Source organism: Podarcis liolepis, assembly GCF_965112155.1.
Source record: "Podarcis liolepis genome assembly, chromosome: 4".
Taxonomy (NCBI): domain Eukaryota; kingdom Metazoa; phylum Chordata; class Lepidosauria; order Squamata; family Lacertidae; genus Podarcis; species Podarcis liolepis.
The window spans coordinates 106125326-106151355 of record NC_139558.1 but is presented as its reverse complement, the minus strand read 5'-3'; the positions used below and the strand labels follow the sequence as shown (position 1 = coordinate 106151355).

The following is a 26030-nucleotide window of genomic DNA, read 5'->3' as shown; positions in this document are numbered from 1 at the left end:
GCACCCAGAGCAGGGCATCCCAGGATCACATCCTCTCTCTCCCAAAGGGATTGTTGCTGGAAAACCAGCCGGAAATGGGCGCTGCTACTCCCTGAGCCTCCAGGGACCTTGGCATCAGTGGCTGTGTGTGTGTTAAGATATCTAAAAATAATCATAATAAATCACCCGCTTAAATTTCAAGGGAGATGTCTTTGGCCCCATCCACTTGGCCCTCAGGGGTTTGCCAGATACGTTCCTCTTGCTGGCCTTCTCCCACTTTGGAACAAGCTGCCTGAAGTGTCCACATGAGAGTCAGAGGGGTCAGATAGAATCGCAGGATTGCAGAGTCAGGATGTACCCCAGGGGTCATCTAGTCCAACCCCCTGAAAGGCAGGAATCACAGCAAAAGACTCCCTGACATATAGATGGCTCTAGGTGATGGCTTCTTATTGCAGTTATCAGCCTCTAGGAAGGCGACATCTTTTTATATGGTCTATAGAGATCTTGCTCTTCCTGCCTGGGTGCCTCCATTCCTGGTCTTTGCTCTCTAAGAAAAGATGGAGCTGGAATTTCTATCCTTTTGATCTTGCGGAGTTTTGATGAAGCCTCCAAAGGAACATCGGAAGCTGCCTTCTGCTGAGCCCGACCAAGGGCTCCCTCTAGCTCTGCATTGTCCACACTGACCGGCAGCAGCTCCCCCCAGTTTCAGGCAGGGGTCTCATCCAGCCCTTGCGGGAGATGCCAGGGGCTGACCCTGGGACATTCTGCATGCCAAGCAGATGCTCTTGGTTCCCCATATTTCACTAGCCTTTCAACGTTATTCTGTTAGCAACCGTGGAGATTCCACCTGCCTCTTTCCAAAGGAGAATCATAGAATCATAGAATCATAGAATCATAGAGTTGGAAGAGACCACAAGGGCCATTGAGTCCAACCCCCTGCCAAGCAGGAAACACCATCAGAGCACTCCTGACATATGGTTGTCAAGCCTCTGCTTAAAGACTTCCAAAGAAGGAGACTCCACCACACTCCTTGGCAGCAAATTCCACTGTCGAACAGCTCTTACTGTCAGGAAGTTCTTCCTAATGTTTAGGTGGAATCTTCTTTCTTGTAGTTTGGATCCATTGCTCCGTGTCCGCTTCTCTGGAGCAGCAGAAAACAACCTTTCTCCTTCCTCTATGTGACATCCTTTTATATATTTGAACATGGCTATCATATCACCCCTTAACCTCCTCTTCTCCAGGCTAAACATGCCCGGCTCCCTTAGCCGTTCCTCATAAGGCATCGTTTCCAGGCCTTGGACCATTTTGGTTGCCCTCCTCTGGACACGTTCCAGTTTGTCAGTGTCCTTCTTGAACTGTGGTGCCCAGAACTGGACACAGTACTCCAGGTGAGGTCTGACCAGAGCAGAATACAGTGGTACTATTACTTCCCTTGATCTAGATGCTATACTCCTATTGATGCAGCCCAGAAAACTCACCTGATTAAAGGATTTGAGGTGATGCATCATTTGTATACTTTTAATGAGTTCTATGTTTTCAATATCCCTGAGATCTCTTGATGAAGGGCGGTATATCAATTTAATAAATATTAACAACCATCCATTGTTAGTCCCCTGAATTTGCAATGAAGTGTATGGGGGGGGGCTCATTTAATTTCACTGCACACAGGTGGTGTAGTGATAATAAAGGTTTATTATTATTACTGTTCTCGAAGCTACCAGCATGAGTTTGACCAAACTGCAGGAGGCAGTGGAAAACCGGAGTGCCTGGCATGCTCTGGTCCAGGGGGTCACGAAGAGGCGGACACGGCTAAACGACTAAACAACAACAATTATTACTGGAAGGAGAAATGGCATACAGTGGTACCTTGGGTTATATACAATTCAGGTTACAGACTCCGATACCCCAGAAATAGTACCTCGGATTAAGAATTTTTGCTTCAGGATAAGAACAGAAATTGTGCTCTGGTGGCACGGCAGCAATGGGAGGCCCCATTAACTAAAGTGGTGCTTCAGGTTAAGAACAGCTTCAGGTTAAGAACGGACCTCTGGAACGAATTAAGTTCTTAACCTGAGGTACCACTGTAAAGGTAAAGGGACTCCTAACCACTAGGTCCAGTCGTGACCGACTCTGGGGTTGCGGTGCTCATCTCGCTTTATTGGCCGAGGGAGCCGGCGTACAGCTTCCGGGTCATGTGGCCAGCATGACTAAGCTGCTTCTGGTGAACCAGAGCAGCGCACAGAAATGCCGTTTACCTTCCCACCGGAGCGGTACCTATTTATCTACTTGCACTTTGATGTGCTTTCAAACTGCTAGGTGGGCAGGAGCAGGGACCGAGCAACGGGAGCTCACCCCGTCGTGGGGATTCGAACCACCGACCTTCTGATCGGCAAGTCCTAGGCTCTGTGGTTTAACCCACATCTATTTACATCCTTGCCAAAGTTCAAGGATTCTCGCTTGAGGCCGAAGTCGTCTTCTTGAGCTTCTGCCGCTCAATCCTGTCTCTTCTCTCTCTTTCAACATGTTGGGGAGACAGGAGAACCTGCAGAGTCCAGCGCTGCTGAAGGTCCGTGCCCAAACTTTCCTTTTGGGCTTTTGTCCTGAAAAGGCAGCTTCCTGAGCGAGATGGAAAACAGTCTTTCTGTCTGTCTGGGGCACACACTTGGCTCAAAGTCTGGGGCAGATTTCTTTGGAAAGAACTGTCTACTGTCTACAAAGCAACTCTTCCTCCCAGATGAAACTAATTCTTGCTTCAGTGCCAGCCCTGGGGACCCCGGCACTTTTACATACTTCTAAAGTTGGGTCCTTAAGCATTTCTTTCTTAAAGTCATTATTAAGCCATGTCATGCTTATGATATTTTATTCTCTTTTTAATGACGGTATGCTGTTATAAATGTGCATTTTATATTTGACTTCACTTAGCAATGTTGTTGTTTTTTATAAAAAGTTTAAGTTTTTTTCTGTTAACCTTGTGTTAAATATGTATTCTGTAGTTGACCTTCTTTGTAATGTTTTATTTTGAAATTTTAAGATAATATTTTAGTTTCCTGTTAATTATGCTGTTTTGACTATATACGCTATATACAACTATATTTTGACATATTTTATTGATGTTTTAATATGCTGTAAACCACTTTCAGATTTTTCTTAAAAATATAAAGTGGTATAGAAATGAAAATAATGATGAAGAAGAAGAAGAAGGGGTGAAGGAGGAGTCATGGTATTCTCACCATACTTTGCCAAAGAAATTTCTGGTGACTCAAAATCTTCACGAAACTGATTTACATTTCCAATGACAGGCTCCTCAACACATTGGCTGGATGATACACCAAAAGTTAACTCTTTAGAGTCCGGCAACAGCTCTTTTTGCTGCTGAGCTAAATGCTATTTAAAAGCGAGATCATTGCTTATAAGGCAAGGTGTAAACATATCATTTTCATGTACTAAAACTGATAAGGACCTTTTAAAATCTTTGTATTCACAATCTACCTGGGCTAGACTGGTTTTTACTGCTTGGACCCCATAGGGAGTTCCTGTTACGATATAGAAGCAATGCGGCAGCGAGCTGCTAGCTTGAAAGCAAAACATAAATGGGAATGTTGGGACTGTTCCGTGGGAAACAGAGGGACAGTCTATTCACAGTGCGAAGCACCGGAATTAGCTCAGAGTGTAATATGAGCTGTACAGGAAGTACAGGAGGAGTTCGTCTCTCGGCTGCTGGAGTTTGAAGAGAGCAGACGTGTTTTTCTGTAACGCTGCAAAGACAGAAATAAAGGCATGTAAATACGTTTCTGTGTATCTCTTTTCCCTGCCCACGGGGGGGGGGGGCAGGAAAGAGTGGTGTGTTCTTCTCACGCTGAGGAGGATCGCCGATCGCGACCTAGCCTGTATCCTGCCGGGAAATGCAGACAGGGAGGTCAACCAGAGATCAAGCCGGGTGCCTGGAGAGTGGCCAGTTTCTCCTGATAAAGGCTTGATTCCCAACAGTTCCAAACAACTATTTACCTTCTAAAAATTGGCCAGGCTGTAATAACCCCTGAGGAAGCATCAGCCCCTGTGTCCTGTAACCCAACTATTAATATGTTATTAATTTTAATTTCATCACTGCATTGCACCTGAGCACCTGAACCCATCTAGATTGACACAAGTCAATTAATGCCGTTCTCACAGAGACCCATTCTGGTGAACCATTTTCTGTTGACGCTTGATTCTGGGGAGTGGGAGCTGCTGTTAGATATTGGTCACTTGGCCTTTCTCCCTCCTCCCGTGAAGCAGCACACACACTGCAGCACACACACACTTGTGCTGTTCTCGATATGCGACCTGCCCGCCATTTTCTGTCTTGCCGCAAGCTACCATCTTTCTTCCAGCCATCAATCATGCAAGACGTGGCAGGAGAAGTCCCTGGCTAGGCTCCTGGGGTGCTAGTCCTCAGCATAGACCTAGCTACTCACACCTTGAAAAGGTGTGATTCACAACAGCAGAATCTCATAGGTTAGTTTACTCTGTTGGCAGCAACTGTGCATAGGAGCCAGCTCCTAGGGGGCAGAGGTCCCTTGACCCTCTGATCACCCTGTGATCAATTATGCAGGGGGGGGGAGCTTACCTGCTCCACCCTCAATATTTTGTTCAAGTTGGCACCCCTGCCACCGTGAATGGCATGGAAGCAGCACCACATGCTGCCATGCTGTGCCCACACTGGTGTGGACCCCCGTCTTGCCCCCTGCCAAGCTCTGAAGAAATCGAGACCAGTTCAATGGCTTTGTTGCCAGTGTTAGCTCTACATGAGAGTAAGGGTGCCGGAATTTCCCAATGAGAAAGCCAAAGTTGTATTTGTGATTAGCCTGCTAGAAGGGGACACCAGGCACTGGGTGGCCCCCATTCTCATTGCTGTCAGAAAACAGGCTATGATTGGACCCTTCCATTCTCTATTTTTGTAGCCATCGAGATCTGAGCTTGCAGAAAAAGGTCTTCTCAAGGTGATTTTAAGGGCTGACGCCAAAGAGTCCCGCAACCTAGATGGCAGAGTGTGGATTGTGCATTAAAACAGTGGGGTGGGGTGGTGGTTTTGCTTTTGTGTAGAAATCATGGGACACAGTTTCATTCATCTTAAAGTGTCTTCTTAGAGCCAGGCATCATCAGGCACCTTCTTACAAATATACTGCATGCGTTGAGCACACTTAAATGCCATCCAGCATCCTTCGTAGTAGCAATCAAAGGTCATTGCACCACAGTCGTGGAGCGCTTCATAATTTGGCTCATAGTAATTCCAGTACCTGAAAAGAAAGAAACAGCAGCGCTGATGAATCAAGATTGGATGTTTATTTCCTCACCTGTTCCCCATGCCTTCTACCATTAAAAAGATGTTCAGCTCTTTCTCTCTTCACATCCACCCACAACTGTGATGAATTTTTCTCCCCAGATTTTAGAATTCTAACCATGTAAAAGCAACAACTACAACACCACACACATGCACACGCAAACTAAGACTCTCTACATTCTTTTCACATGAAGTGATTTCTCATAGGAAACTACAAAAAAGTGAGGCTGTCACTGTGGAAGGCTCAGTGGTACACACAAGAACTTTCATTCAATTTATTCAGTTTATTTTACAATTTTGGGTAGTATCCAATGCAGTACTTCTGCTATTGCCAGGATTTCCATTTCTGCAACAGAACCGCCCCTCTCTCCTCTCCATATGCACCCACATCCTCCTCGGATCTGCTGTGTACTGTTGTGGGTGATGGAGAGAGAGTTTTGGAAGAGAGAGCCTTACTCTCTCATAGCCGAGTTAACACAGTAGTGATTGATCTGAGCATATTAAAAACTTGTTAGATTTGCATCCGCTTTCATCCACCTCATCTCACATCCATCACCCACCCCATGCGTGAGGATAGCAATGACAGTATACAGAAACTAAAATAGCTACGTCTACAAATGAAATACAAAAAATAATCTATAACCACAAAGCCATTATAGAGTTGATTGAAATATATCATCATCTCATTGATTGAAATATATCATCATCTCATTGATTGAAATATATCATCATCTCATTGATTGAAATATATCATCTCATTGATTGAAATATATCATCATCTCTCACATATATATCTTATCTAAATCTTACATGATGGTTCTAAGTTTAATCAATCACCCTAGCCTCCCACTTATTGGCCTTGCATTCTCCAGTCTCCATTGTATACTGAATCAAGTCCCACTACATAGCACTAAAATTCTGTGATAAATGTATTCTTTAACTCCCCCATGTTTAACTCTCCATGAATCTATTCAATTGATACTAGTGATAATGGTGTAGTAGGTGTTTTTTACTCCCATGAGATGTTGCAGTTGGATCTGCCCTTTGATCAAGTCTAAGTTCACATACAGCAGTGATTCACCAATTGGAGGTCCAAGGACCACCCACCCAGCGGCTCCATTACACCATTCACATAACAAAAACTGCCACAGAGATATCCAAATGTTCAAAGGTAGAGGGGCCCATGGGTCTTGGCTTCTGAAAAAGAAGGGGTCTGTACTACTTAGCTAACTGGGAAGCACTGGCAAACAGGGTTTAAGTTCCCAGCTGGTATTATCCAACTCCAATGGCCGTTTGTGAACTTTACTCAGTGCCTTTGCCAAAAAGGTTAAGTGATTAGTATTGGGTGCATCAATGGAGACGAATGCCATTGGGTTTTGTTCCAGGAGAAAGCGACCCTCTGTTCATCCAGTCTTGGTAATAAATGCCAGACTAGCTCGCTGTTCTACTACCAAGCTGTGGAGGAGTGAGATCTTACTCTGACCTTGTCAATCCATCAACACGGGTTGAAAAGGGTTGTTAGATATTTAAAGGGAACCATGAACTATCTTAAATTGCCAGCTGACAGCAAAAACTATTAGGGATCTGTCAAGGCTTCTTCAGTTGTGATTCCTGCTTTGCAGGGGGTTGGGACCAGATGACCCTTGGGGTCTCATGCAATGCTAAATTTCTATGTGTCTATGATTCTATCCAAGAAAGTGAGCTTCATTGACCCTCCCTTACACACTTACTTCACCTGCTCCTATTATTTTAGGTTTGAGATTGCTGGTTATTCAGCTTGTTTAGCAGATAACTGCAGAAATATTTTCCTAAAGAGAGTGTTGCTCAGCTTTAGGTTCTTGCAAGTCCTTTTGAAGCTGAGCTAAGCAGCACAAAACATTTAAAATCATGCCTTCATCCTCTTCCGAATCAGCGCATTCACTAGGTTAGAGAAGCATTTGGAACGCATGCCATTCTTCATAAACTTACGTGGTTTCAGGACTCATTCCTGGTGTCCATCTCCATGTCCCTCCCTTGTCTTTAAAGAGTCCAATCCAAAAAAGCATTTTACGGCCTTTTACTTGCTGGTTTATAAAGAACTAGGGTAGGGGAAGGGAGAAAGAAAAAACAGAAAATCATCAGTAGCAATGAGGAGCAAGGCGCTTCTCTCAAAGCCCTTCCAGACAATGTCCCTTTCTCTGGGAGACTACAGCCCTTGACCGACATTCAACAGGCACAAAACAAATACGTTTCAAAAGGAGCAGGTGTCACCATTGGAAGTCCAATACACATTTTTTAAAGAAGCAGTGCTCAAAACTATACAGTGGTACCTTTGTTCTCAAACGCCTTGGTACTCAAACACCTTGGTTCCCAAACACGAAAACCTGGAAGTAAGTGTTCCAGTTTCTGAACATTTTTCAGAAGCCGAATGTCCGATGCGGCTGTCTGGCTATTGTTCCCAGGGTGCCTGCACTAACCGGAAGAAGCTCCTTGGTTTTCAAACATTTCATAAGTCAAATGGACTTCCGGAATGGATTAAGTTTGGCGTTTTGGGTTTTGCTATTTATTTTGCCTTTTTGTTTTTTAGGCTTTTTTGCTTAATTTGTTTTTGTGACTGTGTGGAACCCAGTTCAGCTACTTGTTGATTGATTGATTGATTGATTGATTGATTGTGTGATTGTGGAAATGGTTAAAAGCATTCCATCCAAACAATGACTATCATCAGTGCAGGTAAGAAAAAAACAATAATTTTAATTTCCGTCATCTACGATGCTTCTTATTAATTTTACAGCACATTACATAGATTCTTGCTTTCATTTTATGGTCTCGTTAGATAGTAAAATTCATTTAAATTGCTGTTTTAGAGGATGCTTTTAAAAGGCTGGAATGGATTAATCTGTTTTGCATTGCTTTCTATGGGAAAGCACGCCTTGGTTTTGAAATGCTTTGGTTTTGGAACGGACTCCTGGAACGGATTAAGTTTGAGAACCAAGGTACCACTGTACATGGTACTCCAAGTAAGGTTGCATCAAGCACCAAGAATAATTGTGTACTGAGGATGTGCTATTGTTCCCCTGACCCAAATTATGATGATGCTGATGATGATGGAATCAAGGAAGCATCCCAAAGAGGAAATATTACAGTGAAGGGTAACTTCACCTGCCCTCACCGAGACTGGCTACATATGTCTTTCCATACGTATGTCTTTCATGAAACAGAGTTAAAATTTCCAGATACTGTAAATGACTGTGCCATAAAACAGTTTGTCTTGAAACCATCTAGCAGGACAGTGACCGGTGTAGCAAACACTCCAATTTCTGCATCCATGCTTGCTTGTTGATTCCAGAGACACTGGAATCAGTCTGGTTGTGGTATGCTTGAAGGACTGATGATGGGGTCTCACTCACATCTGTGCCCTGCAGCACCCCAGTAGCCCCTCTACCTGGGCTAAGGGGCTGGGAGAGGGATATACCTTGCAAGGTCCTCTAGAGTCATCTCCATGATAGTCTCATGCCAGAGACAGATAGGTAGCCGTGTTGGTCTGCCATAGTCAAAATAAAAAAATTCCTTCCAGTAGCACCTTAAAGACCAACTAAGTTAGTTCTTGGTATGAGCTTTCGTGTGCATGCACACTTCTTCAGATACACTGAAACAGAAGTTGCCAGATCCTTCTATATAGTGAGAAGGTGGGGAGGGGTATTACTCAGAACTCCTAACCCACAATAATACAACTCCTAACCCACAATAATACTACAACCAGACTTAACACAGACACTGGCACCAGAGCCTGCAATAAACCCAGATGCAACTTTGCTGCCACATACACCCGGACAACACCATTACTGGCCCCAACAACATCACACATACCATCTCGGGACTATTCAATTGCTCATCGTCTAACATTGTGTATGCCATCAAATGCCAACAGTGTCCTTCAGCTCTCTATATTGGACAAACAGGCCAAACCTTACACCAAAGAATAAACGGACATAAATCAGACATCAAGAATCACAAGACAGAGAAACCAGTAGGAGAACACTTCAATCTCCCAGGACATTCTGTACAAGATCTCAAAGTAGCTGTTTTACTACAAAGGAATTTCAGAAATAGACTGGAAAGAGAAGCTGCTGAATTGCAACTCATTACCAAACTTAAAACCATGGAGAGACCTGGTTTGAACAAAGAGATTGGATTCTTATCCCATTATACATGACTAAGCCATTTCTCACCTTCTCACCCCTTGCCTTTTCCTGTAAGACCTATTACAGTCGTTAAGAGTCATCAACAGGCTCATCTCAGCTACCTGCCAATCTCCCATTCCCACCACCCTTCTGAGTAATACCCCTCCCCACCTTCTCACTATATAGAAGGATCTGGCAACTTCTGTTTCAGTGTATCTGAAGAAGTGTGCATGCACACGAAAGCTCATACCAAGAACTAACTTAGTTGGTCTTTAAGGTGCTACAGGAAGGAATTTTTTTATTTTGACTCATGCCAGAGAGTTAGGGTGGAGCAGAGGAAGACTCTGCAGAGCAGAGGAAGAATTTACCAGCAAGCCAAGGGATAGATGCCCCTCAAGTATCTCCTCCTTCACCTCCTTCAAGACCTCCTTCCTGACTGCCAGCTTCATTCTATTAGAGCTCAGCAGCCCCAAGAAACCTCAGTGAGTCCCAGATGGTAGCAGCTGCTCCCTGCCCCACCCACCCCTTGGCTTGACTGGTGGAGTTGCTGTCTTGGCTGCATACAGGGGGATTGGAGCTTCTTAAATGGATGGTGATGATAGGAGCCTTTGGCTCAAGGAGATCTCCTACCTTCCTGTACTCAGCTTTGATGCTCACCTGTTCTTCCTTTGTTTCCACAGAAATGAGCCTGGCGCCCTCCTGCTCACAGTATTTTTTGGAATCCACCCATGAGCGTAGCTCAAGAGAAAAGAAATAGAAAGTCCTTGAATATACAATCCAGCCATTGTCCAAGTTCCTAGTAAGGATGTCTTTGAGTCAAGCCATGTATGGAGGAAGAAAAGAAAAAGAAAACAAGATAGGGAATTTAAGGGGACCAACTTTGTATTTCTGTGCGGACTTCAATTATTTTTGTTAAGTTCATTTCTGTGGCCACATGATAGCATACATTCATCTAGGAAGCTCAGGAAGATTAAAATAAGACCATTAACTCTTCACCCCATGCTGATGCTGCAGTAAATATCTGGGTGGGCATAGCTGGGAGTGCAGTCAAGAACCTTTTATTCGAGGGAATAGACAAAAGATGTACGTCCCCTCACAGGCCTGATCTGAACCCCTGGGGCCTCACCTATTTGTTAAAAATCTGGATACTCAGGGCAGCATCAGGGCAGATTTGAAGGTTGGGGAGGGGAAGTAGCTGTGGTTTATCACAAAATTCTCTTCCTCTCTCCAGGCTCTCTGCTGGGGGTGGGAATCTGGAGTGTGTGTTCCTGGCATTGGGCAACTGGGACAGATGAGGGAGTCTGCTGGTTTATCACCCAGTTTGCTGCCCAGCAGTCTCCCTGCCTGAGCTGACAGGATGGATCCAGTGGGCTTCCAAAATGGCTCTGGGGGATTTTGGTGCTCCTAACGAACTTTGGCCAAGCTCTGGAACAACAACAACAACAACAACAACAACAACAACAACAACAACAACAACAACAACAACATAATAATAATAATAATAATAATAATAATAATAATAATAATACTTTATTTATATGCTTTTATTTATGTTGTGCCCAGCCACTCTGGGTGACTTCCAACAAATTAAAACACAATTGTACACAAACCATTAAAAACTTCTCTGAACAAGGCTATTTTCAGTCAGATAGTTGTTTATTTTCTTGACATCTGGTGGGAGGGAGTGCCACAGAGCAGGCGCAGCTACCCAGAAGGCCCTCTGCCTTGCCTCGGGCAGTTGACACAATTGCCCCTGAGTGCCCTCTCCCTCTTCATGCAGCCTGTTTGGCCCCCTGGTCTACTGCAGAGGTTAGGGTGAAGAAAGAATCTGGGAGATGGCTTGAATGTGAGTGGAGGAAAAATCTGGTTGAATGCAATCAACTGCTGGTGAAGGCTCATCATCGAGCCCACCAAGTGGCAGTGAAGGCTACAAAGAAGGCTTGCTTTGCTTCCCCCACTGTGCCATCCAGCAGAGCTTTCCCAGGTAGCGTGGGGCCTGCTACAGTCTGAGAGCAGCTTTCTGTGACTTGTTTGCAAAGCATTTTGAGGATAAAATTGCTTGCATCTTGACCCTGCTATTACAGCAGATGAATCTCAAAGGGTGTCCAGAGCAGAGTCGGGTTCCACTGTGCTGGGTGTGCCGTTGCACCAATCACCCCACTGCCCAGCCGTCTCTCTAAGCTGGCGGAAGTTGCCTTGAAAGTGCTGCTCCAGAATCCCTCTCCCGTGGGTCAGTATAAGAAAGGACAGGTCTTTTAGCTGACTTGTCTCTGTTATAACAAAGAATGGCAAAGTCTTTTCTTTCCTCACTGCAGAAGCTAAATCAGTTCCAAAGTTCAGGAGAGCTAAACTGAGTATCTCTGATGTTTCCCTAGGGTTGCAGCTCTCTGCTCTGGCTCTAAGAGTTTTCAGCTGGGGGGGGGGGCTTTCAGCTGGTGCAGAATCAGGGCTGATTCCCACTGCACGACAATTTTCCAGCATCGTAGGGTAGCTTACCAATTTCCTTCTGCAGTTGATCATTTCTGTTGGCAAAATACCGCATTTCCTCTGATATGTTTTGAGCTGCAGCGAGTATTTGGAAGTCTAAAAGATTAGAAACGGTTTAAGGCAGGAGCATCTGAAATAACAATCTGCAAATCCCAAGAAACCATTTTCAAACGTTTTGAAACGCTCTAGCCTAAAACTAGGAGCAGAGCTCCAGGACGGGGTTTTCTTATGAATATGAGGGCACATTTGATTCTCTGTGGCTGAGATCACCAATGAAAAGTCTCTGGAGAATCCTGCGGCTGGATCAGACCAAAGACCCATGCAATCCACTATCCTATTCTCATATTAAAAGTGACTCATGAAGTATCTCTGATGTTCCCTTCCTATGTCCTCCTTTTCTGCTGGGAATCACAGAGTCACAAAGCAGTTCCTCCCTGAATCCCACAGCAGAGCCAAATATACAAAGAATACTTTGCAGTTTTCAATTATGCTTTGTGAGATCTAAGAAGATACAGGCACCCAAACTCTTTTTCTGATACAGATAGGTAGCCGTGTTGGTCTGCCATAGTCAAAATAAAAAATTTCCTTCCAGTAGCACCTTAAAGACCAACTAAGTTAGTTCTTGGTATGAGCTTTCGTGTGCATGCACACTTCTTCAGATACACTGAAACAGAAGTTGCCAGATCCTTCTATATAGTGAGAAGGTGGGGAGGGGAATTACTCAGAAGGGTGGTGGGAATGGGTGATTGGCAGATAGCTGAGATGAGCCTGTTGACGACTCTTAACAACTGCACTAGGTCTTACAGGAAAAGGCAAGGGGTGAGAAGGTGAAAAATGTCTTAGTCATGTATAATGAGATAAGAATCCAATGTCTCTGTTCAGACCAGGTTTCTCCATGGTTTTAAGTTTGGTAATGAGTTGCAATTCAGCAGCTTCTCTTTCCAGTCTATTTCTGAAATTCCTTTGTAGTAAAACAGCTACTTTGAGATCTTGTATAGAATGTCCTGGGAGATTGAAGTGTTCTCCTACTGGTTTCTCTGTTTTGTGATTCTTGATGTCTGATTTATGTCCGTTTATTCTTTGGCGTAAGGTTTGGCCTGTTTGTCCAATATAGAGAGCTGAAGGACACTGTTGGCATTTGATGGCATACACAATGTTAGACGATGAGCAATTAAATAGTCCCGAGATGGTATGTGTGATGTTGTTGGGGCCAGTAATGGTGTTGTCCGGGTCTATGTGGCAGCAAAGTTGGCATCTGGGTTTATTGCAGGCTCTGGTGCCAGTGTCCGTTTTAGGTCTGGTTGTAGTATTATTGTGGGTTAGGAGTTGTTTAAGATTGGGTGGCTGTCTGTAGGCAATGAAAGGTCTTCCTCCCACAATAATAGCTCTGGGAGAAAGACCTTTCATTGCCTACAGACAGCCACCCAATCTTAAACAACTCCTAACCCACAATAATACTACAACCAGACCTAAAACGGACACTGGCACCAGAGCCTGCAATAAACCCAGATGCCAACTTTGCTGCCACATAGACCCGGACAACACCATTACTGGCCCCAACAACATCACACATACCATCTCGGGACTATTTAATTGCTCATCGTCTAACATTGTGTATGCCATCAAATGCCAACAGTGTCCTTCAGCTCTCTATATTGGACAAACAGGCCAAACCTTACGCCAAAGAATAAACGGACATAAATCAGACATCAAGAATCACAAAACAGAGAAACCAGTAGGAGAACACTGTTAGGATATTTCCGTTCCACCTTAAAGGGAGCAGGCTTTTGTGAGTCACAGAGTCTGCGCATGTCCTGTTAACAGGATGTTTATGTTTGCTGATTCCTTTTGTTTTCAGTTGGCCAGAGATGCTGACACAGAACGGTCACGTTTTCTTTTGTTCTGTTAAACGCTAATAAAGTCTGTAAATTATGCTCTTCTGCGGTGCAAGCTTTTGACTGTGCTTTCTTCTAAAAAAGGGTGCACCAAGCCCTGGAATGTGGCTAGGAATTTCTAAGGCTTTGTGCCCCTAACTGTTGGATCTGCGTGACTACGGGAGGCCGATGGAAACTCCGAACTCCGGCTTGGGGGCCATGATGGACGTTATCTCCCTGGCAGTTTCCCAACAACAAGGTTTCGGGCCCAGATTCACGGCACCTACAGGAGAGTAAAGCTGCAACAGACTGCGTTTAAGAGGTATGGTGGGAAAAGCGAAAGAAATGAGGGAGGCATTTGGCTTTTCTGTTTTACCTCTTTGATCTCCGGCAAGGCTTAATTGGCCTGGGAGCTGAGCCAAAAAGGCTTCGTGATTAATGGCTGCCAAGATAAGGAGTCTTTCAAGTTAAAATAGACTCGCGGCTCAAGTAAAAGGCTGAGATGGATCTCTTACAGACCTCAGAAACTGCTCCGTGTCCTAAGTTGGATGGGCAGAATTATGAACCCTGGGCAAAATGGTGTGAGAGTTTACTGCGTCAGTTTGGGGTGTGGCATGTTGTTTCTGAAACCCCCCCAGTTCCTCTGACAGAGAAATGGAGATCAGCTGATTCGAGAGCGATGGACGTAATAGTCCTATCCGTATCTCCTGAGGAAATTAAGACGCTGGCTGGCAACACCACTGCACGTGGGATGTGGACTGCTTTAAGAAAAGCTCATTTGCCAGTAATCCCAGCCCAGAGTTTGACTGCATCGGAGGTCCTAGCTGTTTCCCAGAATGCGAGTGAATGTAGGGATGCTGAGGGCACCGGTTGCAAGCTGCAGGGGGAGCTGACCGTCATGTCATCCCAGGCAGCATTCCAGCCTCCAGAGGGAGCCAAGGAGTCGGCAGCTGAGAGCTCTGTTTCTCGTGAGAACCAAGGTCATCGCCTTTGCAGAGGCCGGAAAGGCAAAGGTAAACAGACGTCTGCAGATGGCCAGGAGCAGAGGGAGGGTGGAGAGCCCGCGGCGCCAGGGAAAAACAAAGCGTTGTTTACTGGCACAGCTTCACCAAAGGCTAAAGGCACGTCTGCTGACCAGAAGCAGGGGGGCAAGCTGCAAAAGCCCACGCCAGTGGAAAGCAAGGTTTTGCTTGCTGGCACAGCTTCACCAAAAGCTAAAGGCACGTCTGCTGGCCAGGAGCAGCAGGGGGGCAAGCTGCAAAAGCCCACACCAGTGCAAAACAAGGGTTTGCTTGCTGTAAAGACTGCTCCAACAGCCAAAGGCAGATTTATTGTGGATTCAGGTGCGAATCGCCACGTCTCGAAGGACAGGCATCTCTTTATCTCCTTCAAGCCCCAAGAAGGTGAGATCCACCTGGCTGATGGAAGGACGTTGCAAATTGCAGGAGAAGGGACTGTGAAACTTGCAAGTCTGCGCACAACCATCAGCGGTGTACTGTATGTTCCAGGAGCGGCGAGCAACTTGCTGAGCGTCCCACAGCTTACTGGGCGTGGTTTTCAGATTTCCTTCAAGAGGAGTGTCTGTGTCATCAGTAAAGGCAAAGAGGACTATTTGCATGCAAAGTTTATGGATGGTTTGTTCCATATAACTTATGAGGACACTGCTGTTGTGTCAAATGCTGATTCTTGTTGTGTTGCACAAACTAACAAAGTTCTTCATGCAGGTTGCATTCATGATGCGCATCGAAGATTTTGTCACCTCTCTTGGAAGGCACTGGCCAAGATGCCAGAGGTGGTTGAGGGTTTGAACATCAAACCCTGTAAATTTCACATGAAGTGTGTATCTTGTGCAGAGAACAAGGTGAAGGTTGCTCCAAAAGGCAAGGAGTCTAGCAGGCAGGCTTCCAAGCCCTACCAGCTAGTGCATGCAGACCTGGTTGGGCCACTAGCGCCCTCTTTAGGAGGAGCAAGGTACTTCATGATTCTGATTGATTCCTTTTCCAGGTACATTCATGTGTATTTGCTCGAACAGAAATCGCAAGCGTTTCCGAAGTTTAAGGAATTCTGTGCTTGGTTGGAAAATGTGCACGGTAAACGTATTTCTTGTTTTTTTACTGATCGGGGCAGGGAGTTTACTTCTCAGCAGTTTGAAGCTTTCCTGACTGAGAAGGGAATCCAGCATGACATGTCAATGCCCAGATCGCCATGGATGAATGGTCTTGCGGAGAGAGCAAATCAAACATTGCTGCAAGGAATCAAAACCTTGTTGCATGATGCCAATCTCCCTGATAAGTTTTGGGGGGAGGCTCTGGGGAATTTGGTTTACACCGTTAATCGCAGATTGTCATCACCCATTGGTTGTACCCCCTATGAGAAGATGTTTGGTAAGAAACCCAACACCAAACACATGAGAATTTTTGGTTCGGACATGTGGGTACGCACACAACAAACCAACAAGCTTGGGAAGCGTGGGGCACATGGTTTGTTCATGGGGTACGAAAAAGGTGCATACAGGGTATGGATGACTGACTCTAAATCCATTAAGTTCACAAGGAGTGTTGAGTACAATCCTAAGTGGGGGGAAAATGTGGGAATTTTCCAGAGTTACCCAGATGAGGATGAAGGTGATGTCAAGCAAGCAGCTAAAGATGAGAAAGCTGCTGCTGATGAGGATGAGGATGATGATGAGGAGGATGATGATGATGATGATCAGAGTTCGGATTCCAGTTCAGTGGGCGGCGCTGCTGCTGATGTCAGTGAAAGTGATGACACAGCAGACTACCAAAGCGCAAAGGCCTCAGTCAGACCATCTGATGCGTCTGACAATGAACTGGAAGAACCACTGTTCACCATTGGTCATTTTTCTCCTAAGAAAGAGGAGATGAGTCCAGAAGACTTGCGTCTAGTACGCAGATCTGAAAGGGCGACCAAGGGCAGACCTCCAAAGAGGTATGCTGATGAGTTTGCTAAGACAGCAACAGCTGTTCTTAGCAGCTCAGAGAAGGTATGGGAACCTTCAAGCTTCAAAGAGGTTCAGGAGTTAACCTCTAAAGATGCTGAGCCTTGGCTTAATGCCATGAAGGCTGAAGTTGATTCCTTGAACAGGAACCAAACTTGGGAATTGGTACCGGTAGTCCCAGGAATGAGACTGGTTGGCAGCAAATGGGTCTTCAAGGCCAAGACAGACCAGAATGGCAAGGTAGTCAGACACAAAGCCAGATTGGTTGCCAGAGGTTTTTCACAGGTACCAGGACAGGATTACCACGAGACCTACTCACCCACAGTCAAATATGAGAGCATTCGGCTGATGCTCAAGATCGCTGCGGAGGAGAAACTGCATGTTTCCCATCATGACATTAATACAGCTTTTTTGTACGGGATTTTGAATGAACAGCTGTTCATGCTTCCACCTGATGGGATGGAGATACAGAAGGGTATGGTGTGTAAACTGCGGAAATCCTTATATGGTCTTAAGCAGAGTGCCAGGTGTTGGAACACAAAACTCACTGAGACATTGCTTTCTCTAGGTTTTCACCAGGGCAAAGCTGATCCATGTGTGTTTGTCAAGGAGGAGGGGCAAAACAAACTGTATTGTTTATGTTTTGTTGATGATCTTCTGATGTTTTGGAAGAATCAGGCTTTTTACCAAAGCACCCTAGCTCAACTGAAGGAGCACTTTGACATGAAGGATCTTGGTGAGGTATCCAACTATCTTTCTCTGCAGGTGGAGAAGGACCAAGCAGGTAATTTTCTGGTACACCAAACACAGAAAATTGCTGATGTGTTAACCAGGTTGAATTTGGTTGATGCAAACCCAGCAGACACACCGATGGTGACAGGTTGCCAGGTAGACAGTACTGCTGAAGCGTTTTCTGACACAACGCTGTACAGATGCATTCTAGGCAAGCTGAATTTCATTGCCAGATGTTCAAGACCTGACATAGCTGTAAGCTGTAATCTGCTTAGCAGACATGCCAACAATCCTACGGTTCAGGATTGGAAAGCTCTGAAGCGCATAGCCCGCTATTTGAAAGGGACTATGCACTACAGGCTGAGGTTCACCAGTCAGAAGACTGGAGGTCTTGAAATCTTTGCAGATGCAAGTTTTGGAAGTGACACCACGGATGGTACAAGCACTTCTGGAGTATGCTACATGTACAACCACTGCCTGTTTGACTGGTTGTGCAAGAAGCAGACAACAGTGAGCCTAAGTTCCTGTTAAGCAGAACTCAATGCTCTGTCATTTTCACTCATGGATTGTGAATGGTTGATGCAACTGTTTAAGGACATCAGGGTGTCTGTGAAATGTCCTGTACAAGTGTATCAAGACAATAGATCGTGTTTGGCTTTGCTGAACTCCGAGAGTTGCAAGCAGAGAACCAAGTACTTGCAGATTAAGTTACATCGTGCAAGAGAGTGTATTCAGAAAGGACTGATTCAGGTGTCCTACATGCCAGGAAATGAAATTCCTGCTGATCTGTTGTCGAAGGTTGTTAACAGAGAACAACTTAAGGTTTACACACAGAAGTTGCAATTGGGTGAACCACAGGTACAACAGGTTACACGGAAAGGGGGAGGATGTTAGGATATTTCCGTTCCACCTTAAAGGGAGCAGGCTTTTGTGAGTCACAGAGTCTGCGCATGTCCTGTTAACAGGATGTTTATGTTTGCTGATTCCTTTCGTTTTCAGTTGGCCAGAGATGCTGACACAGAACGGTCACGTTTTCTTTTGTTCTGTTAAACGCTAATAAAGTCTGTAAATTATGCTCTTCTGCGGTGCAAGCTTTTGACTGTGCTTTCTTCTAAAAGAGGGTGCACCAAGCCCTGGAATGTGGCTAGGAATTTCTAAGGCTTTGTGCCCCTAACTGTTGGATCTGCGTGACTACGGGAGGCCGATGGAAACTCCGAACTCCGGCTTGGGGGCCATGATGGACGTTATCTCCCTGGCAGTTTCAATCTCCCAGGACATTCTATACAAGATCTCAAAGTAGCTGTTTTACTACAAAGGAATTTCAGAAATAGACTGGAAAGAGAAGCTGCTGAATTGCAACTCATTACCAAACTTAAAACCATGGAGAAACCTGGTCTGAACAGAGACATTGGATTCTTATCTCATTATACATGACTAAGACATTTTTCACCTTCTCACCCCTTGCCTTTTCCTATAAGACCTATTACAGTCGTTAAGAGTCGTCAACAGGCTCATCTCAGCTATCTGCCAATCACCCATTCCCACCACCCTTCTGAGTAATACCCCTTCTCACTAATAGAAGGATCTGGCAACTTCTGTTTCAGTGTATCTGAAGAAGTGTGCATGCACACGAAAGCTCATACCAAGAACTAACTTAGTTGGTCTTTAAGGTGCTACTGGAAGGAAATTTTTTCTTTTTCTGATGAATATTGGGTTGCATTCCCTATAGTTCTAAAGAGTTCTAAAGTTATGTAAGCGCAGGAATTTCTCTTTGTGCAATGCAATCTTCAGCCCCCTCCCCTCCAATCTGTTCTGAAGTTTCCCCCACCCTGGAGAGCAGCTTTGTTGATGGCATGCAGGGAGAAGTGGGGGGAACGTTCCCTTGTGCTAGTGCTAAAATCTTACACTAGCACAAACATTGTGAATTGCAGTGTGATGGGGGAGGACAGCATTTCTTTTTTTAAAAGATATTTATTAAAGTTTCAAACAAAATTACAATAATAAGAAAAAGATAAGAAAAGAAAAAGAAAAAAGAAAATACAAAATGCAGAAAAATAAAAAACAATAAAAAACAAATCAATCTTTCCATATCTTGTCTTTCATTTACTTGTTTCCCTGACCTCCTCACACCTCCCTTTTTTGTATTCCAGTTCAATTAGTTAATTCAGCAAATCCTTTCCCTTTGTTTTTATCTTAATCCTTTGTCTTGATATATTATAACTTTAGATTCACACCTATTAGCAATCCATTTTTACATACACCTTTGTAACATTGCTGCTAAAACCACTTAACTTCATTCCAACATCATTCTAACATTCATTAATTTTACAGTATTTCTGTAAATAGTCTTTAAATTTCTTCCAGTCTTCTTCCACCAACTCTTCTCCCTGGTCTCGGATTCTGCCAGTCATTTCCGCCAGTTCCATATAGTCCATCACCTTCATCTGCCATTCTTCCAGGGTGGGTAGATCTTGTGTCTTCCAATACTTTGCAATAAGTATTCTTGCTGCTGTTGTGGCATACATAAAGAAAGTTCTATCCTTCTTTGGCACCAATTGGCCAACCATGCCCAGAAGAAAGGCCTCTGGTTTCTTCAGAAATGTATATTTAAATACCTTTTTCATTTCATTATATATAATTTCCCAGAAAGCCTTAATCTTTGGGCACGTCCACCAAAGGTGAAAGAATGTACCTTCAGTTTCTTTGCATTTCTAGTGGGGAGGTGTGAGAATCACAGCCGTCTGCTTTGCTTCCTGCTGAGCAATGAAACAGGGATAAACTCTGTTGGGTGCTGAGTTTCATTGAATACATGTATGGCTCAAGCAATATGAACCCCAAATTTAACTACAGGAATTGAAATCTGTTTAAATTTAACTACAGGAATTGAAATCTGTTTAATTGAAACCTGTTTTAGCAAAAGTGAGGATTTGTATATAAAATGCTTACCATCCTTGTCCATATAGTTTGAATCAATCCCAACCACAAAGGTTCGAATCATGTTCATTGCCTCTTGGAACTCTGCTCTTTTTTCCACTTCCTTCTTATCTAAAAGGTAGAAAAGAAATGAAGAAAATGTGTTCTAGCCCACTAGTCTGATGAGCTGTGCAAGCGGGATACTTGGTTTCAAACTGCTATTAATATTTAATTTTAAATGCTGACTTGTAACAGGGTCCCGGGACCTTAGGGAGAAGGGCGAATAAAAAATCAAATCAACAAAACCAAGAATATGACTTCTATTAATATTTTCTGCTCCAAACCCTTATACTGAGGTTTCCTGTGCCTTGATTGTGCCTGCCCTGGTGGCTGGGGTTCTGTTTCCATGACTGGCCTTCCTCAGAGAGCATTAGATTTTTGGCTGTCTAGATACACCTGTCCTCTTTGTCCTACAGACTTGCATTTGCCAGGCTGGCTCATGCTCTGCCATATGCTTAAAATATGCAAATTCTTGGATCATTTGACTCCCTCCCTCCGAGCTTTGCTTACTTTGGAGTGCCCTTAAAAAATGAACTCGCTAGGCAAATAGGCCATGTGTTCATCTATCCAGTGCTATTTTTCTAGAAAAAGAGGCACTCAAACTCACCATTAATGCCTCCCCTGTTCTCTTAGAATGGAAACATCACCCACCTGAGAGGGGCCGGAACTGAGTCCTGATGAATTCCGGCTGAAAAAAGCCCTGCATATATCTCAATATTTAGGTAGGCTATGGACCCACCCACATTAGCCATGGCCTTATCCTTTGCAGCCTGTTTCCCCCAAACACTTTCCTTGAAGGGACTGGAGCCCTAGCAGAGGGCAGGGTGCCGAGGACCAGAAATGGGGGCTCTCCCACAGCAAAGGAGGATTAGTGGGGAAAGGAGGAGAGAATTGCAAGCTGGGAAAGGGAATTGTCCAGGATGTCCCGGGGACTTGTGTTAGCCTGTGCTTCTGTTCCAAGTGCTGGAACTCACTTATTCAGGGAGAACAAAACAGTGCCATTGCTCTCACCGGGTGACAGCTGGAACTCCCTCCCTGATATGAAAGAGAGATGAAAGGGGTCAATGGAAGCTGCATCCTGCCATCTCTTTTTGGAAATGCTATTGGCATTAAAATAAAGCCCGTGTTATTAGTTGCTAAGTCCGCCAATTATGTACTTACATAGCATGTAAATCAGCAGCGTCATGGCAATAAGGATGAAAATCTCAACTATGATCAATCTTTCACCCGTTGAAGATTGGAAGAAAGTAACCAAGTCCTGAAAAGCAGATGCTTGAAGAAAGAAAATCCTGCTTTAGCCACCAATAGCCAACATACCATTGCCACTCCAGGAAAAAGGGTTTCCATGTGCTGTGGAATCCATCAGCCAGAGACACTCAACTGTTCAGGGAGTGGGCACTTGGGAGGATAAAAGCAGGTGGAGGAAGCAAGTCGAGATGCCATGCTACTTGAGGAAACTTTTCTGACCAATGTCTGGATCAGAAGACAGGAGCCTTTGATACTACTTTCTGCCCCCCAGGCAAATGACAAGATGCTCCCTCCAAACACGTAATTCCACACACACAAGCTGGGCTGGGCTGGCCATTGGCTCTTATCTCAATGTGGCTAACGGGGCAGCAGGCTAACTGAGGAGGCGCAGTGCAGTTTGTGTGGTCTGCACATCTCTACCCACCCCAGACCTGCTACCTGAGGCAACGGCCTCATTCTGCCTAATTGTACAGCCATTCCTGACTGCACACACTAAAGGGACACAGCAGCCAGCAGCAAAGAGTGGGCTCACCCCTGGGGTTTCTATGGGGCTTAGTGGATCTCTGGCACCCAAAGAGCTGCGTGGGCTTTTCTCAGCACTCCTCCCTGGCACAATCCACTCCCTGCCCGTCTCTCCATCAACTTCCCTTTCCCGCGCATTCCTTATCCCGATGACTGTGCTGTATACAGACCCCCAGTTTCATTTGCTTTTGCTTTGCGCTTTCTGGACGCTGGAAGCTTTGTGGGCGTTGGCTTCACCATCCTCTCAGATGTGTCTGTGAAAGAACAAACTATTATAACATGGAGGATAAGACCATGAACACATTGCTTGGATGCTGGGGGGTTTTCCCTTCCAAGCTCAGAGTATAAGTCTCTTGTCAAGCATGAAAGTTCACAATATTCTCTTAAACTCCCCATTTCAAGAACATAATTTTTAAAATAGATGCACGTCTTCAAATGTCAAGGATTTCATCGGTACAAAGTTGAAATGGGCAACAACTTCTGGCCAAAAATGGGTCTCAATCAGGCATTTCCAACATTAAACTTTGGCGTCTGTCAGGATCAGACAATCCTTTCCCATAAAGACATTGTTGAGTCCAATATGACTGAAATGTCTTTTTCTTTTGCTGGATCAATCTCCATTTTAAAAAGATGTTCCATATGGATTCAAAGGCATTTAAAAAAATGTTTTAGATAACATAGCTTTCTCATTTGCATCTTATTCCTCTCTAAGCTCCTGGGCATCTAGTTTATAGGACTTCAGTAAGCATTTGCAAGCAACAGTTATGGGTTTGATCCATCTTTTCTCTCTATATCCATTTTATGGGGTAAATCAAATTTGGGGCAATCGTCTTTGTGGAAGAAACGGGTTGATTGTAAGATCTGTACACTAGATCAGCTGATAAATCAGATGGAGAATTTTTGGTTCTTTTTAAAATTGCAGCTGAAATCTCAGTTACTGGTGTGTGCTGAAAAGAAATATCTTGCTTTGCAACATTTGTTGGTGTTTATTTATAGGCTATCTGCTTTGATACCAGTCCTCAGGCTGAAAGTGGCTTCCCCATAATACATTACCAGATGTTCACCATTTAATAGACTGTGTGGGATCTATGAGGTCTTCAGATGTTCCTGGGTGCCAACTCCTTCCATCACAGGCATCATGGTCAATGTTTGGGGATGACAGGAGTTGCAGACCAGTAACATCTGGAGGGCAACATGTTCCCCATTGTTGATGGAAGGTATATACATTTAATTATGGAATTACCTCCTGATCATCAGAAAAGATGGAGTACTAGATCTCATCTCACTTGGATGCATATAACTCCAATTGAGTCTAGCAAGACTTTGGAGACCATCAGTTGGACCTGGAAAAGAAGCAGAAAGAAGCTGTTACCCTGGCTCTCCAAGTGTGCCATTTTGTTTTCTTTTTGCAAAGACCCAGCCTGACATCTGGTGCTGTGGCAGGAAGGAAGGAAGGAAGGAAGGAAGGAAGGAAGGAAGGAAGGAAGGAAGGAAGGAAGGAGGCTGTTGTCTAATCCCGTTTTGAAGCCATCTGAGCTAGCAGCCCTTGATATGCCAGCAAATGGGTTTCCCAAAGACTTGTATTTTCTGGATCATGATCTGGATCATGATCTAGATCTGGATTGACAAACTGGGCCCATGAATCAGAGCAGGGCGCCTGTATTGCCAGGGAATAAAACCGAATGTGGTGCTCCTGGTTTGCGATGGAGTTGTAGCTTTAAGGTAAGGAACGTGGCTGTTTGAGAAGAAGTGAAAACAACTTCATGGCTTGGCCGGCTATCAAACACCTGCCTGCATGGGGGAAGGAAGGAAGGGAGGAGGAGCCAGTTGTCTGGGAACAAGGAAACTAGCCTTATTTTGACTGCAGAGATAAAGAAAGAATGCAAATGAAGGCTCATGCCCACACTTGTCGACTCCCAGGCCAGATCAAAGGATGGGATTGGGATTGGGAGAGCCAGTGTGGTGTAGTGGTTAAGAGTCTCCTAATCTGGGGAACCGGGTTCGCGTCTCCGCTCCTCCACATGCAGCTGCTGGGTGACCTTGGGCTAGTCACGCTTCTCTGAAGTCTCTCAGCCCCACTCACCTCACAGAGTGTTTGTTGTGGGGGAGGAAGGGAAAGGAGATTGTTAGCCGCTTTGAGACTCCTTAAAGGGAGTGAAAGGCAGGATATCAAATCCAAACTCTTCTTCTTCTTCTTCTTCTTCTAATTACATCTGTTGCCAGCTTATAATAATTTATTATTTTTACCCCGCCCATCTGGCTGGGTTTCCCCAGCCACTCTGGGCAGCTTCCAACAAAGATGAAAAATATCACACATTAAAAACTTACCTGAACAGGTAAGGGCTGCCTTCAGAGAACAGGGCTTGGATGAGACTTTCACTATGGACTATATAATGGCCAGCAGCTGAAGGAGACAGTGAGATCTTGATACATTATTCTATGCTCCATTCCAGAATGTGAAGAGAAAGACTGTCTGCCAGTCTGAAGCCTTCCAGATCTCCATCGGCTGGGGAGACATGAAGAACTGAACCTATTCTATCCCTATTATTATTATTGTTTCCCAAGAACTTTTGCTTATTGGTTATATTGCTAGCTTTGTAGTTTATTCCAGTTGCTGCTGGCTTTACATTAGACTCTGTCCTACGTTGCTGATCAATTTCTTTGCTAATGTTAACCAATTAATAAAAGTTTGTCGCTACCTAAGAGTCTGTCAGTCCTCCGTCCAACCTCTCGCTTGCCTGGTGGTTGCCATTGGCCAAACAGCCATTAGGGGGCGCTGCCCAGACAGCACCTGTACACAGTCCTAGAATGTTCCACCACTCAGTTTCATGGGATGACCCTGAGTTCTAGTATTTAAAAGAGAAAGACCACCTGTAATTTTAAAAAGTTTCCTATCATTTCCCCTCTTAGTGACCTTTTGGCCCTGGAATGAGACCCTGCAAATATCACAGCTTGTAATGAAAGTGTTAAACCCACCTCGCCTCTTTCTGTTTTGATAACTTGTTGTTGTCATGGAACAATCTTTTCTCTCCTTTCTTCATAAGGTTGTTTCACCTTCCCACTGGCTAAGAACCACCTCCCTTGTGACGTCAGGGATTCCAGAACTCCTCTCATTTAGTCTATACCATTTCTTGATTGGCTCCTCATCATATCCAATCAGCATTCGTTATACCACCTATTTTTTCAAATGATTTTACATTTTATTTTTTATTTAGGTCGGGTACATACAGTACCTTCAAAGCATATCCCTCAGAAGAATCCTTACTCCTCATAAACTCTGCTAGTAATATTGGAAAGCTTCCTATCTCAACACTTGCACCAGGAAATATGGCAAAGCGCATTAGTATAAATCTTCATTTGCAAAGTTAAAGCACAAAGAAAAGGAACAGTCGCAGTCAAATTTCAATATGTTTGGTTTACATTTATTGAATGTATCATCATCAAAACAAACATGCCACCAATGCTCTTTTTCCAGAAAAAAGGGTGCCAGAACTGACTCTTACTGTATAATGGTGTCCACCTGAGAGGTGTCACCTTCAAGAGAGGGTCACTCATGGAGAACTGTACTTGGATTGAAAGATAGATCTGCACAAACTCAGAATTGGACTCTGCTAATAACAAGGCCAGTGGAAGTGATGATATTCCATCTGAACTCTTTAAAATTTTAAAAGATGATGCTGTTAAGGTGCTACACTCAATATGCCAGCAAGTTTGGAAAACTCAGCAGTGGCCAGAGGATTGGAGAAGATCAGTCTACATCCCAATCCCAATCCCAA

At 44.4% G+C, this 26030-nt stretch overlaps 2 protein-coding genes across 9 annotated transcripts in view; one reads left to right on the top strand and one right to left on the bottom strand.

Annotated features, from left to right (window-relative positions):
• LOC310705058 (uncharacterized protein) overlaps positions 1 to 26030 on the top strand; it is a 261167-nt gene that overhangs the window by 98277 nt on the left and 136860 nt on the right. The window lies entirely within an intron of this gene.
• LOC310705329 (CD209 antigen-like protein D) lies at positions 4785 to 25450 on the bottom strand. Of its 6 annotated transcripts, XM_083499989.1 has the most exons (11): positions 25231 to 25450; positions 24954 to 25100; positions 24583 to 24760; positions 23498 to 23597; positions 22425 to 22508; positions 21646 to 21756; positions 20458 to 20556; positions 11956 to 12042; positions 10117 to 10268; positions 7268 to 7377; positions 4785 to 5255 (listed from the first exon to the last, which is right to left on the bottom strand). In XM_083499989.1, the coding sequence occupies exons 5-11, from the start codon at positions 22492 to 22494 to the stop codon at positions 5102 to 5104; spliced, it is 783 nt and encodes a 260-aa protein (XP_083356115.1). In that variant the 5' UTR covers positions 22495 to 22508; positions 23498 to 23597; positions 24583 to 24760; positions 24954 to 25100; positions 25231 to 25450; the 3' UTR covers positions 4785 to 5101. The 6 variants fall into 6 exon arrangements, with proteins under 6 accessions (XP_083356115.1, XP_083356114.1, XP_083356116.1 ...); XM_083499988.1 differs by lacking the exon at positions 24954 to 25100; XM_083499990.1 differs by lacking the exon at positions 24954 to 25100 and having other exon boundaries at positions 24583 to 24658.